The sequence below is a fragment of the Urocitellus parryii genome, chromosome 6, assembly GCF_045843805.1.
Source record: "Urocitellus parryii isolate mUroPar1 chromosome 6, mUroPar1.hap1, whole genome shotgun sequence".
Lineage (NCBI taxonomy): Eukaryota > Metazoa > Chordata > Mammalia > Rodentia > Sciuridae > Urocitellus > Urocitellus parryii.
Genome location: NC_135536.1, coordinates 95174411 through 95189818, shown reverse-complemented (window position 1 = coordinate 95189818; position 15408 = coordinate 95174411). Strand labels below are relative to the sequence as shown.

At 33.4% G+C, this 15408-nt stretch overlaps 1 protein-coding gene across 1 annotated transcript in view; it reads left to right on the top strand.

The window, feature by feature from the left end:
* Window positions 1-15408, top strand: part of Cep152 (centrosomal protein 152) — a 78487-nt gene that overhangs the window by 22622 nt on the left and 40457 nt on the right. Inside the window, exons 10-12 of the mRNA XM_026391992.2 lie at window positions 3275-3422; window positions 5031-5122; window positions 6457-6620. Coding sequence (XP_026247777.2) covers window positions 3275-3422; window positions 5031-5122; window positions 6457-6620 — 404 coding nt within the window. The remainder of the gene's footprint in view (window positions 1-3274; window positions 3423-5030; window positions 5123-6456; window positions 6621-15408) is intronic.

The following is a 15408-nucleotide window of genomic DNA, read 5'->3' as shown; positions in this document are numbered from 1 at the left end:
GAAACCTGGCAGAGATGTCTTCTTGAAACTAGAAAAATGCATGAGTATGTTCTCTACAGAGTTAATTTAGAATTTCTTACATAACTGATAACTATCCATACATACTACATTTTGCCCTTCTTTTTTTTTTTAACAAATTTACCAAAGAGGTATAAAATATTCCCTTTCATCTAACTCTTTCTCCAGTATACATAAAAAATAAAACAACTCTTGGAAAATAGTGGTAAGGTACTGGATAATTTACCTTGTTGAAATTGAGTAAATAGCTAGATTTACTCCACTAGCTAGATTGAATGGCTCTTATGTAATCATGCATAACTGTTTCTGTATACTGTATGTACACAGTGTTAAGAGTAAATGTTCACACATAGTAAGTTTTGCTAGTTACAGAGGTTTGGAACCTCCTAAGGCAGTACATGACTAAGCTCCAGGGAGTCTATGAATCCTCTGAAATGATGGGTAAGATTTTCTATTGGGGTGAGAGTGCACAATTTTGTGGAAAAGACCTATCACCTTTTTAAGATTTTCTAAGAGGTCCGTGCTTCTCTTGCAAAAGATTGAAAATTCTTGCTTCATAAAGATACTGTTCTTAGTGGGAATGAACAACTAAATTGTAAACGAATCCTATTATCTCATCTATTCAACAACCTTTTCCTGAACAACTAAACATAAAAGTTGTAAACAGGCTTTTGTAAGTTAAATTATGTGTATATGCGTATATAATTTTTTTTGAGCAGTTTTAGGTTTATACCAAAGTTGAGTGGAAATAACAGCATTTCCCATAGTCCCTATTTCCCCACATATACATAATCTGTTCCATTATTAATATCTTTCACTAGAGAGTGATATATGGAATTTTTCATGTAAAACTTTAGTGTTATTCAGTTTGTTAGTATCCACAAAATAATTAGCTGGGATTTTGATTAGGTTTGCGTTGAATCTGTAGATAAAAATTGGAAAAAAGTGACATCCTGACAATATTGGGTATTTATTTCATGAACATGGAATACTTGTTCATATATTTAGTTCTTCATTGATTTCTTTCACCAGAGTTTTATAGTTTTAAAGAGCTTTTATATATTTTAGATTTATATGTATTTCATGTTTTGGGGATGCTAATATAAATGATATTGTGTTTTAAATATTTAATTTAAGTTCTACTTGCTCATTATTGGTATATAGAAAAACAATTGACTTTTTTGGATTAACCTTGGATTCTACAAACTTGCTATAATCACTTATTAGTGCCAGGATGGTCATATTGTCTATGGGTAAATGTATTTTTCATCCTTTCCAATCTGTGTACTTTTTATTTCCTTTTATTGTTTTATTGCATTGAGTAGAATTTTCCAGTATGATGTTGAAAAGCAGTGATCAGAGGGTCATCCTTGCCTTTTTCCTGATCTTTGTGGGAAAACTTCAAGTTTTCACTGTTAGGTTTAGTTTTAGTGTTTTGGTTTTTTTTTTTAAATCAGATGAAGACGTTCTTCTTGATCAAGTTTGTTGGTTTTTAAGTCATGAATTGGTATTTAATCATTTTGTAAGACAGAATTCTCTAATTCCATGGGATGGGAGGGAGTAACAATCTGTAAGAGAGTTGGGTTTTTTTGAATGTCTGTAACTGGTATATTTTGAGAAATATGTATCTTATAAAATAATATCATTTAATATTTTCCTTAAGATATCATTCTGTGTAGAAAAGATTGTTATACATGTACAAACACCATGTACAATTCTTTTTTATTTTGACTGTTAAGTTTTTTTTAGTGTAAGAGAAAAGATGGGAAGAAACGGTTTCCTTGGAGCTCATGGAGTTTCTCTAATGACAAAGAATGGGAGAGGGAACTATTTCCTAATAGTTATTATGTCTTGCACTATCTTCTCCCAACTTTACTTTACCTCCTCCCATTTGTAGAAGTATCATATTACGATCTTTGATTATCTCCTTGATGGTGTATTACCTTTCTTTAAGCTGGTGGAGCTTTAGAACTGTGCTTCTCAAGCTGGCCTGGGAATCAGCAGCAGTATGCCAAGAGGTTTGCAGTGCTGAATAAACATGGACTAGTTTCTAGAAGCTTCATTTTACTAAAAAATTTGGTAGAAAATTTTTAAAGCAAACACAGCTACATTATGAAATAGCACAAAAAATTTACATGAATTTTTAAAGTAAAATGAGAGCTTTTAGAATCCCTTTCCTATGTTTAGGAAACTTATGTTAGTTTCTTTTTGGGATGTACTTATGTATTCTTAAAGCATTTTTGGGCTTTAGGTTATTCTGTGGATCTGGCACCAAAGGCCTTCCTTCTCTCTGCTTCAAAGCCCCTTCTTGATATTCTCTTAACTACTTTTTTTTTTTTTTTCCTCTCTCTTTCAAGAATTTCAATCAACTATCTATATCTATTCTAATGCCTCTTGGTGTTCTGCCATTTGCCTGAAATTCAGCCAGGGTAGCCATTTTTTTAATGAGGTGATGATTTCTTCTACCTGGGTTTTGGATTTCCATGGCTTGTACTCCCAAGCACATTTTCTTTTTGGAGAAACTTGAGTGTATTGTTTATATATTCTGTATTATTTATACATCCCCATACACACACACTCACACTCATTTACCCTGTCTGTTTTTTTATTGTCATTCAGTTTTTAAATGCTTACTGTAGTAGCTACTGTATATAAGGCACAGTAGAGGCATCTTCAAGGAAAAAATTAAGGAAATAAGACATATAAAAGGAAGAAAAAGAAGCATAAGAGAGAAACAGATCAAGTTTTAAAAAAGTTCAGAGAAGGGAAAGATTATTTTTGGCTATCCTGAACAGAGCGAGCTTTTGGCTGCTTAGAGTAGAGTGAGTTTCCATGTGTTTATCTATATCCTTACTGTCCTAGGATACAAATTCCATGATTCAAACTGGTCTGCCTAAATATGTATACATATACTTAAACTGGTAGCATAAAATGCAGAGAAGAATTGTAATTCGTTTCCTGTGGCATAAATAAAATCTAACTTTATTTTGTGATTTTGTGAATGTGGAGTAAAAGGGGACTTTAGGAATCACCTTTATCAGCATAATTACGAAAGAAGCCAACTGAGATATTGAGCTTAAGATCATACATGTTTTTTCTTTTGACTCCCAGTCTTGCGCACTTAGTCCCCGAAAAGTGATGCTGCAACGTGATGAGTATATATTTGATTTAAAATCCGACAATGTATCAAAATTTCAGTCTAATATTTCTTAAAATTGATCCTGAAAATGACTTCTTGAATCCTTTTTCTATGTAGGAAGATATTTGTTCTCATTTGAAAGATCACGTGAAACAACTGGAAAGGAGTCAAGAAGCTGCCAAATTAGAAAAAACTGAGATCATTAACAGGTTGACGAAGAGTCTGGAAGAGAGTCAACAACAGTGTGCCCAGTTGTTGCAGTCAGGTGGGTGCCTTGTTGGGCTACTGTCTCCCCAGAAGCCCAGTGTAATGTTTAGAGAGAACACAGTAGGAACCATGGTTGATAAAAACCCAGAAAATGTCAACAGAGAAGACAACCAGTGACAAATTTCTTTTTTAAAAAAAATATTGTTATATAGGTATAAAGGCACAGATCATTTTTATTAGATAATTTTGAAAATGCTGACAAGTGTATTGAATTGAAAACCAATAATCCTACTACTCAGAGATAAAAATTATTAATGTTTGAATGTATTATTTCTTCAAAATAAATGAATACATATGCATAGGTAATGCCCTGCTTCTGTTTATAGTACATTTCTGAAAATATACTAAAGCCTAATATGTACAATTCAACAATAAAGTATATAAAGTGAATTCTGTTTTTGAAAACTAAAATAATTATAAAATCTCATTATATTTTGCTTTTTGTAAACCCAATATTTGATGATATGTATAGTTCTATCCTTTTGTATAACTTCTTCAGTTTTTTTCCCCTCACAATGGAATAGCCACTTAACCCGGTCATTGAAGCCAGAGAGTTAACATTTTTGTTGTTCTTAAGATTTCTAGAATGGTCTCTTGGTATTAAGTTTGAGACATTGGCTTCCTGTCCTTTTGATGCTAGCAATAGTTTTATTCCTTATAAAATTATTTTAGGGTAAATCAATAAAATAATTGTCCATTTGTCTGCATACAGACAAAACAGCCCATTTTCTGGTGAACTGCTCACACTATGAACAAAAATCAATGGTTATTCATTAAATGAAATCTGAAAGTCCTACTTTGGCATATGAAGGGCACTTGAGACTTTTGGGTACGATATGGAAAAGGGTGGTTTACTCACAGCTTGAAAGCACTGAGGTCAAGGACTGACTGTGTATATGTGTATGTATATTTATTTAGGTGGGTCAGATTTTAGGTCCCCCTTCCTGTTTAGTTATGGATCCATTTTTCTCACTTGGCATAACTTGGTGAGCTCTTTTCCCGGCCATTAAAGGATTTCACAATATGATTTCCTTTAAATGCATAATATGCCTTGACTACTTTGCTTAGTAATTTCCCAGATGGTCATTTTCTTTTGAGGAAACCCAATAAAATCCCTTTAAATGGGTATCTCCCCTAGTACATTTAACATATTAGTTTGCTAAAGTTTCAGGAAGCACAACCTTAATATACTTTTTTCACATATAGAGGTGGAAGTGGTAGAAATAAAAACAATTAGAAAAAAGCTAAAAGCAGCAAGATGTAGTTTTCTTAGTGGAGGGTAGAAATGGTTAGAAATGAATTCCACAGGATTTTTTTTCTTTCTGTGATTTAGAATGTTTTACTCCTGTTAAAAGACTTCTGGAGTGCTAGTGTTTGTAGATGTGGCTGATTTGATTTATAACAAGGTCACAGTAACCTACACCTTTGGCTCCCCAAGGACATATGGGGCCATATGAGATCTTTGCAAAGTCTGCTGAGGTCCCTATTCCTTGAGGGTAATAAAACAGAACTGCACCTTCCATAGCACAGTGGATTCAAGTTCTTTGGACCACACGTACCTTTCTCCCTTTAATTTAGCGTATCCTGTGATTTTTTTCCTCTACAGGCTCAATACAGGAAGTGGCTCAGCTACGGCTCCAGCTGCAGCAAGCACAAAAGGCACACACTATAAGCGAGAACATGAACAAGGCTTTGCAAGTGAGTATTGCAGCTTGGAAGAGACTTTCTGGATAGCTGCTTTAGGCAGTGATTACATCACTTTTTTGAAGTTTAGATTACTCTGTGATAGAGGTGGCTGGACCCTTTTCATGCCAGCCTGTAGGAGGTGTTCATAGTCTTACCCACACCATTTGGTCTCCAAGCCCAGGTCTGTCTTACTGCAGAGCCAGGGCCCTGTCATCTCCTTCTATGTCCTCCTTCATGCCTCCTTATATCTGGAGGTGTACTCCAGAGAAAAGTTTAGGTACAAGTATGGGAAATTCTTTTTTTTTTTTTTTTTTGGTACCAGTAGGTACTACTGTCCTACATCTCCAGCTCTTTTTTAGTTTTTTTAAATTTTGAGACAGATTCTTTCTAAGTTCCTTAGGGCCTCCCTAAATTGCTAAGCCTGGCTTTTAACTTGCAGTCCTCCTGCCTCAGCCTTCTGAGCTGATGAGATTACAGACATATATCACCATGCCCAGTTAAGTGTGGGGAATTCTTAATTTGACTACAGTTTTTTTCACATCCTCCTTAAGTACTACTCACATTTTCCACTGAACAGACAAGAAACACTGGAGAGGAGTTCCAGTATTATCTCCACTGAAAGAAGTATTTTGCTTTTTTGCCACTGGCAGGTGAAAGTATAATAGGTTCTTGGCAACCCACCTACTTTGTCCTCTGCTCTTGTAAGCCAGAGACACTACCATCAGCATCTCAGCTCAAGAGATGCTTTTCATATAGGACAAAATGTTAGCAAGAGACGTCTTAGAGAAACTAAGACGAATGTTTTCTCATTCATTCGTTTATGTATTCATTCAGTTTTCTTAAAAACCTCATATATATATCTATGTCTTTATAAAGTTATTTATAATGCATGGTAATAATGTACTTGAAGAAGTTTTTCTGCCTTTTGATCCTTAAAATAAATTTTGATACAGATATAATGACTGATTTTGTCATATAGGAAAATAATAGAAATAATTTTCACCAATTTGTGTCTTTATACATGTACTTTGGATAATGATGTCCATCACATTCCACCATCCTTGCTAACCCCCTGCCCCCTCCCTTCCCCTCCCACCCCTCTGCCCTATCTAAAGTTCATCTATTCCTCCCATGCTCCCCCCTCCCTACCCCACTATGATATACAACCAGAGATATGAAAAATTGTGCTATATATGTGTAATAAGAATTATAATGCATTCCGCTGTTATTTATTTTTTAAAAATCAATTAAAAAAATTTTAAAAGGGTAATTTAATCAGACAATGTTAAGCACTTAATAAAAATCAAGATCTATTAAAAAATTTTTTCAATAATTTTGTGTTGCAGGAGGAATTAACAGAACTAAAAGATGAAATTTCTCTCTATGAATCTGCTGCAAAACTAGGAATACCTCCAAATGACTCAGAAGGAGAATTAAATATAGAACTCACTGAATCATATGTGGATTTGGGTATTAAAAAAGTCAACTGGAAAAAATCCAAAGTTAACAGGTATTGAGAGAATGTTTTAGTTTACTGTAGAACTTACGTTAATAAAGTTGGTATTGCATGGTAAACAGGTGGCAGCAGGCATGAAATGATGAGATGAATAGGGGTTCTGAATGTGGAACGGTATGTTTTATGTTTAGTCTGAAATCGAGATGAACAAACTTGAAGTATTGGTACTGTACTGTCTTCAACACTCAAACATATCACTTTCAAAAAGGTAAAAAGTGACTAATGTAGTTAAAGGACAGAGTAAATTCTAAAGCTGAGATTATCTGTTTTAACTATTAGTGAGAGGGCATATTATTTTTATATATTAACCCTGTGTGTTGAAAGTGGATAACCTTGCATTTGTTAATGGTATATGATAAAAGAAGCACTGATTTTTTTTTTCCCCCCTTGGAACCTCACTGTGATCTTCCTCTTAAAATAGGGATTCTGTCTTTTTTAAAAAATAGGTTCTTTTTAATAATACATGACAGTTGAATAATTTATTCTGACATAATTATAAAAGCATGGAATATGTTTTGTTCTAATTCAGCCCCTAGTACCTTTACCCCACCTTCCCATCTCCCACTCTCTTCCCTCTACTCTGCTGATCCTTCTGCCATTTACTCGTAGGGAGTTTGTCTTCTACTACTGCTTTATACAGATACTTTTAGCAATCTCACAGAAGACAGTACTTTGTGTTTTTTCCAGGAAGGGATGGGAGAGGAGGGGTGGTGGTAGAAGAGGAAACATTAGACATTTACAGGATGAATGAATGAGACTTTTATTCATTCACACTGTTGAGACACTTGCTACATGGAAGGTGCTATGTAAGGCTTTGGGAATAGAGGCAAAAAATGAGTTAGAAACTTTCTTTCCCTTGTATGTTTACATTTTATGTGTTCAGGAAGAAGATGACATACCCATAAGCAACTAAGTGCTATGTGTCCATGCGTGGGATTGGGGGTACTTATCCATTCCCTCTACTGGTCAGGTCAGGGATGAGATATGAGGTGTTGGGAAGAGGTTGCATTTAAGCTAAGGAAAGCTTTTCTTGAATACATTTGGCTCTCATTACCACTTTCTGGTTTATAGTTTAATACTGAATTTACCATCATGATAATGTTATTTTTCAGTGAGACCATTTAATTCATGTTATGTTTCAGATATTTTGCAAGTAAATACAAACAAATCTCTTGAAGAATTTGCTCTACAATAGGCTTTAGAGTTTGTGTATTTTAAATGGCAATTTCTGTTTTTTTAGAACAGTAAGAATGCAGTTCAGCAAAATGAACTGCATCAGGTGATCTAAAGCGATCAGGTGAATTGTGAAAGATGATATTATTTTAATATGCCTCCATTTATCTGGAGGCCTGACTTCAGGAACTTTTGTGTGTACAGAACACAGCTACAATCTGTAAGGAAACAAGAAAATAGCGGAACTAGATTATGTAATGTATATATTAGGAGCCACCTTCAAGCTTGATTCTCAGGGTCATATTGACTTAGATTTATTCAGATAAATTATCTGATTTCCTGACTACAGTGTGTAGCTGGGGCAGAGGCCAGGGGCAGAGAAGTTCTGTCAGTTCCTGAGCCAGGCAGCTCAGACTTAGCAAGAAGAGAAATAAGGAAACCCAAGAGGCTGGATTTGCTGACCATCAGGGCATATAGCCTCACACATTATCCACACGGGTTCTATCCACATCAGAATGTCCACAATTATGGTCCCATGTTGAAGAAAGGCTTCCACTTTGATTTGTTTGTTAAAACAGAAGAGATGTGTGCTTCATAGTTTTTAGACAGATTTACATAAAAATGGGAAGTTAAATATATTTGTCTGGAAAACTCTCTGCCTTGAATGCCTCATTACCTATCAGTGCTAGATTAATTCTAAGGGGCTAGTGAAAGAGCATGGACTTTAGATCCAGACTGTTTTGAACCATAGTTTTGCCATTTATTACCAGCTTTATGATCCTAGGCAAGTTTCTTACCTTTTTCTGAGTGTGTGCTTATCAAGCTTGATTTCCCTTGGAAGTTAAAGTGAAGATTAAGGTAGATAATGAATATAAGAACCTCATGTAATATTGTTCTGGCACAGATTGGGCACTTAAAATAATAGCTATTACTGTTATTATGTAATAGATGATTAGTTAAAATATGCCCTGCATCATGTTTTAATTGAATACATACTTGCTAAAGTTTTTGATCCTCAGTCTTGTGACAGATGTTGGCTCCAATCTCATCACGTTAGAAATGGGGAAAACTGGAGCCCAGGGAGTTAAGCACCTTTGTTCAAGAAGATGCTTAATTAGCAGCAGAACCAGTACTTGAGCCCCGAATTCCTGAGGCCAGGCCCAGTTTTATATTTTTTTATGTTTATGAGACAGTTAAACCTTTTTGCCTTAGAGTTCATTTTTATTTACATCTTTTATTTTTGTGGATTAAAGATGTAGTTCATGCAAAAAAAAAAGTTTTTCTCCAATTTGTTTACCTTGAGTTTGTGTCATGGCCTGGGAACTGGGTAAATAGTACATTATATGTATGTTTATCTTTTTACAAAATTTATTTTGTTATGAGGTCTACTAAAGTCCAGTCGACTGCATTTGCACTTTTTAGTTGGTTAGCACTCATAGCCACAATCCTCTAGTGATTTTAAAGCATGTTCCTATAGATAATAAATCTGAGACATCACATCATGACAGACACATTAAACAGGTAAATGGAGAAGAACTGAAGCAGGCTGGTTAGTCATTGAGTTCATTGAGAAGACATCCAATGAAATGCAGCATAAGGGAAGAAACATTCAGCTTCTAGTCATCCCTCATACCAGTGTTAACAGATGATAATTGTGCTTTGAAAAAACTACAAATGTTTATTTTCAGATCAAATTTAAAGGGCATAGGTGAGAAGAGATTTGTACCTTTCCTTTGGGTGAACTGTGTGATTCTTAAAATAAGAGGAAGCAGCAGTTTTCCCAATATTGAAAATTTTAATTCTTTGTTGACTTGAGCTACCTTCAAATCACTTACCCAAATAGTAGTGGCTCCAAGCTTGTATTACCAACACCACCTCCCTTAAGCTACTGCCTAGTAAATTTTAAGGGCTTAACCTCAGTGTTCTATTTTACATTCATGGAATTTGAGTAGCTAAATCTGCATGCAGCTTGCAGACAGCTTCCTCTCTCTCTTATTATAGTTGGCTGCTAAGCTCAAATAATAAACATTTAACAAGTGGAATGCCTTTTCCCTTTGGTCTTCACAGCAGGCTTCATAAAGGACTACAGTTTATTTGAATTTAAGGGAACCAATGTCCATAGGGCTTTAATAGTAAGCCTAAATGAAGAACTGGTCTCCACCACTGGCTCTTTCCCTTTTGAGGAAAAAAGAGAAAATTATTTTAGCAAGCACTTTCTCTGCTAACTTGGCTCCCTCTAGAAGTACAGGATGTGCTATTTCAGTGGTCAACATTTAGTCAGAAAAGAAATAAGGGAGGCATAATTTTTTAACTGAGCAAAATAAACACTGTACTTATAATACACCACATAGCATAGCACAGGAAAATACAATGTCATGTATTTAATATTATATTTCTTACATAATTATATTTCTAATTCTTATAATTATTATGTCTTCTATTTCTACATAGAAATATAGTGACTTAAATATAGTGGATTTCATGTAGTGGTTTAAATAGGTGAGATCTTCTATACACAAACATAGTTACATAATATGTATTGCATATACAAAAACTTCCTATATGTATCACAGGGAACTTCTTTTATAACTTTAAAAACTCTACAAAATATTATTCCTTCTCTCTCTTTCTATACATACAAAATATTCTAACATTAAAATGTTAGAATCATCTGAAAACTGAAGACTAGTAAAAATTTTGACTCAGATGCTATAATTTTTTAAAAAATACTTTTTAGAACAGCGTAGATTTACAAAAAAAATTACATCATGGGGAGAGTTCCTATATATGCAGCTCCCATTTTTGCCTACTAACATCTTGCATTGACCTGGTACATTTGTTAAAGTTAATTGATATTGATGCATTATTATTTACTAATGTTTATAGTTTATTTAGATGTTCTTAGTTTTTACCCAGTGTCCAATTTCTCAGGATCCCATCCAGGTACCACATTACATTTAGGAGTCATGTTTCCATATATTCTTCTTGACTTCTTTTGTTTTAATGATATTGACAGTTTTGAGGAATATTATTCAGGAATATTGGAATTTGATATTTTTCTCATGATTATATTTTTCTCATAGTTTCTATAGAAAACCACAGAGATGAGATTCCATTTTAGTTTCTTCATATTAAAGGTGTACACTATCAACTACTACTTTCCAAAAGTAACTTTCTCCTCCATTGGGGAAAAATTAGAAATACAGACTAAGAAAAAAGTAAAATCATCCATAATATAACCTCATTTTGTGTGAAGAAAACCACTGTTAACACTTTGTTATCTAACTTCCATGTTATCTGCTTTGTGTGTTTCTAAAAAATAATATTGAATATACTGTTTTATGATATCCTTTAACTTAGTACATTGAAATCTTTTAATGACAGTCAATACTATTATATATAATTTTAAAGGATATATAGATTCATGAAACATTTTAGTTTGTAGTATAATATTGTTTAAAAATTTTTATTATAAGTAATTCAGTATCATTATTACAATCATCTTTGTATTCAAATCTTTATTCACATCTTTGTTTCCACAAGATGTAGAATTATTGCCAAAGGGTATTCACATAGTTAAGGATTTTGACAGATGTTGACAAACCAGTCCTAATGTTTACATATTACCTATATTGTGTAGTAGTACCTATTTCTCTGCACCCTAGCCATTGCTTAAAGTTATCACTTTTTCTGTTTAAAATTTTATGTCCTACATTAGATCTATCACTCTTTATAACTTCTTATGTTTAAAAAGGTGGTATTTTCTAGTGCTTTCTGTAGTTTTATTTTACTTTTTAAACATTTAAAACTGTGAAATATAACACAGAGAGTGCATGAAACATGAGTGTAGAATTTAACAAGGTATTTGAAAGTGAATGCTCATGGGATCACCACCAAGGTCAAGAAATAAACAGTCCCAGTTGCTGTGCACGTTCCTCTTTCCGTCCGTAACCTTGAGATTAAGTGCTATCTAAACTTCTATTCCTTTTCTTGTTTTTCCTTATCCTTTAAATACCCAATTTTTCTCACCTACAGATTATTAGACATGCCTTCATATAAAGGGAAGCCATGTATTGGTATTTTTATAGCTTTATTGAGATATTTTTATATACCATAAATCAACCATTTAAAGTGTTTTTAGTATATTCACAGAGCTGTGTAATCACCACCACAACCTAATTTTAGAACATTTCAATGTCCCAAAAAGAAACCCTCATACCTCTTGCTAGTCATTCCATATTACCTCTTCTTGCCTCCACAGTTCCAGTGCACCACTATTTTCTGTTTCTATGTATTTTCCTACTCTATATATTTCACATAGAGTTATATAACATGTGGTCTTCTGTGATTGTCTTCTTTTAGTTAGATTAATATTTTCAAGGTTTGTCAATGCTGTACATGTATCAGTACTTCATTCCATTTTGTAGCCTGATAATATTCTATTATGTGGATATGCCACATTTCATTCGTCTGCTATTGGATATTTATTTAGGTTGTTCCTACTTTTTTTCAATTACTAATCATGGTGCTATCAACATTTATGTTCAGAATTTCATGTGGACATATGTTTTCATATATATTGTAATATATGAGTGGAATTTCTTAGTTGCGTGGTAACTCTATGTCCATCATTTTGGGGGACCATCAAACTGTTTTACAAAGTGCCTTCACCATTTTATGTGTCCTTCATCAATGTACAAAAGTTTCAGTTTTACCATTTCCTCACCAATACTTGTTTTCCCTTTTAAAAAAATATAGATAGATAGATAGATAGATAGATAGATAGATAGATAGATAGATAGAAAGAAAGCAAGTATGCTCCTCCAGGTAGGTATGAAATGGTATCTCATTGTGGTTTTGATTTGATGGTTAATGATGTTGAATATCTTCATATGTTCATTGGCTATTTGTGTATCTTATTTGGAGAAATGTCTATTCAAATATTTTGCCTTTTGAATTGTCTTTTTATTATTTAGTTTTAAGAGTTCTTTGACTATTCTGAATACAGGTGCCTTGTCAGATACGTGATTTGCAAATATTTTCTCCTATTCTGAGTTGGGTTTTTTTTTTTCACTTTCTTGATTGCATCCTTTTGATCCTAAAAAGTCCTTAATTTTATGAAATCCAACTTACCTGTATTTTACTTTGGTTGCTTGTGCTTTGGTTATCATACTTAAGAAATCTTTCTATAATCCAAGATCCTAAAAATTTGTATCTATCTTCTGTTCCAAGAGTTTTATCTTTTGCATTAGGTTTGGGATCCATTGTGAGTTAAGTTTTATATATGGTATGAGCTAGGAATCCAACTTCATTCTTTTTTTGTGTGGATATCCAGAAGTCCCAGTATCATTTGTTAAAAAGAATATTTCCTTTTAAATTGTTTTTACACTCTTGTTGAAAATCAATTGACTGTAGATGTGGGGATTTATTTCTGGGTTCTCAATTCTGTTCCATTGATCTATGTCTGTTCTTATGCTAGTATCATACTGTCTTGAGGTAAATTTTGTAGTATATTTTGAAACCAGGAAATGTGAGTTCCTCTAAATTTGTTCTTCTTTATCAAATTTGTCTTGACTATTCTGGATTTCTTATTAATTCATTTCCATTTCAATTTTAGAATCAGTTTGTCTGTTTTTGCAGAGAAACAAGCTAAGTTTTCATACATTGAACGAATCCATACATTGCCATCTTAACAATATTGTCTTCTGATTCCTGAATATGGGATGTTTTCCTGCTTATTTAGATCTTTATTTTTTTAATTTATGTATTGTAGTTTTCAGTATATAGGCTGTGCTTCATTCATTTGTTAAGTTTATTCTCTCTGCTATTCTTTTTGTTTGATTATTTTCTTAGGTTTATTTCTGGGTGGTTTGTTAATAGTATATAGCAAAACAGTTGATTTTTGTATATTGATCTTGTATACTATCACATTGCTGAACTTATTTACCAATTAAAATAATTTTCTTAGTGGATCCCTTGGATTTTTTTTATATTCAAGATTGTGTTATCTGAATAAAAGAAATGATTTTACTTATTTCTGTCCAATGTATTTGGATGTATTCTTTCTTTTTCTTTTTTGACTAGTTGCTCTGGTTAGAATCTCTACAACACTGTCAAATAGAAATGACTGTGAATCTTCCATCATTCTTAATTCCAGCCTTCCACAAAGTCTTAGGGCATGGACGCAATGCATTGGTGACCGTTAGTCTGATTTCCAGTAGAATATTCATTGACATCAGCATTCTGGTCATGGCCACTTATCTAATCTCTGTGACAGTCTAGCTCTTCCCTATTCTCTTCTTCTGAGCTCTTATCAGAATTGCCTATAATGCTCTGCCTTCAGTATTTTAGATTTTTTTTCTGGCCTCCTTCTCCAAACTCTTCTAGTCTCTTCCCATTATCCAGCTTCAGACCTATTTCCACATTTTCGGGTTCATTACTAGCAACCATCCCACCCCTATTAACAATTTTCTGTATTATTCTAGTAGGTGTTACTATAACAAAGTACCTGAGACTGGATGACTTTATAACAGGTTTATTTTTTTTTTTTAATCATGGTTCTGTAGGTTCAAGGTCAAGAGACTGAGTCTTGCTGGTAGAGTTCTGAGTTGGGTAGTGAGGGCTTCACACGGCAAGAGACAGTGCATGTATCTCTGGTCTCTCTCCTTCTCATAAAGCCACCAGTATTCAATCATGTGTCTTTCACCCTGATGACCTTATCTAATTCTGACCACGTCTCCAAAGGTCTACTTCTAAACTTGGGTTATGTTTTCACTCTCTTCATGGTTCACATTGGGGTTAAACATCAACACATGGACACTTGGGGGACACACTCAAACTATATCTAAACCATAGCATGGTTTTAATTTTTATTCACATAATGACTAATGATATTAAGCATCTTTGAATGTGCTTCACTTTTTTCTTCCTATTTCCTGATGTAGGCTCAGTTGTCATTTACATACATTGTTTGGTTGAGTAGGTTGAGTGTTATGTTGAAATAATTTGGACACTTAAAAAAATTGGATTGCTTTTCTAATTATTGGATTGTTTACATAGTCCAGGATACATTTCCTCTATCTGATATAGGTTGTGAATATTTTCTCTCAGTTTTTGGTTTAACTTTTCATTTTCTTAATGGTGTGCTTTGAAAATAGAAAGTCTTTACTAATTCTCCTGATTTGATCATTGTATATTATATATATATATATATATGTGTGTGTGTGTGTGTGTGTGTGTGTGATTATACTGTACAGCATAAATATGTATGATTATTTTATGTCAATAAAAATTATATTCCTGGAAAAAAAGTTCAAGTTTTTATGAATTCCAGTTTATCATTTTTCTCTTGTATAGATTACAGCTTTCATGTCTTATAACTTTGTAACTCAATGTTATAAGCATTTTTGTTCAGTGATTTTCTAGAAGTTTGGTAGTTTTCTCTCTAATGTTTATGATCCATTATAAGTTAGTTTATAAGTATGGTGTGAGGTAAGGATGCATATTTACTTTTTCTATACCCATATTCAGTTATCCAACACCATTTGTCAGAAAAATATTTTCTTTCCTCATTGAATTGCCTTAGTGTCTTTGTTGATAATCAGTTGGC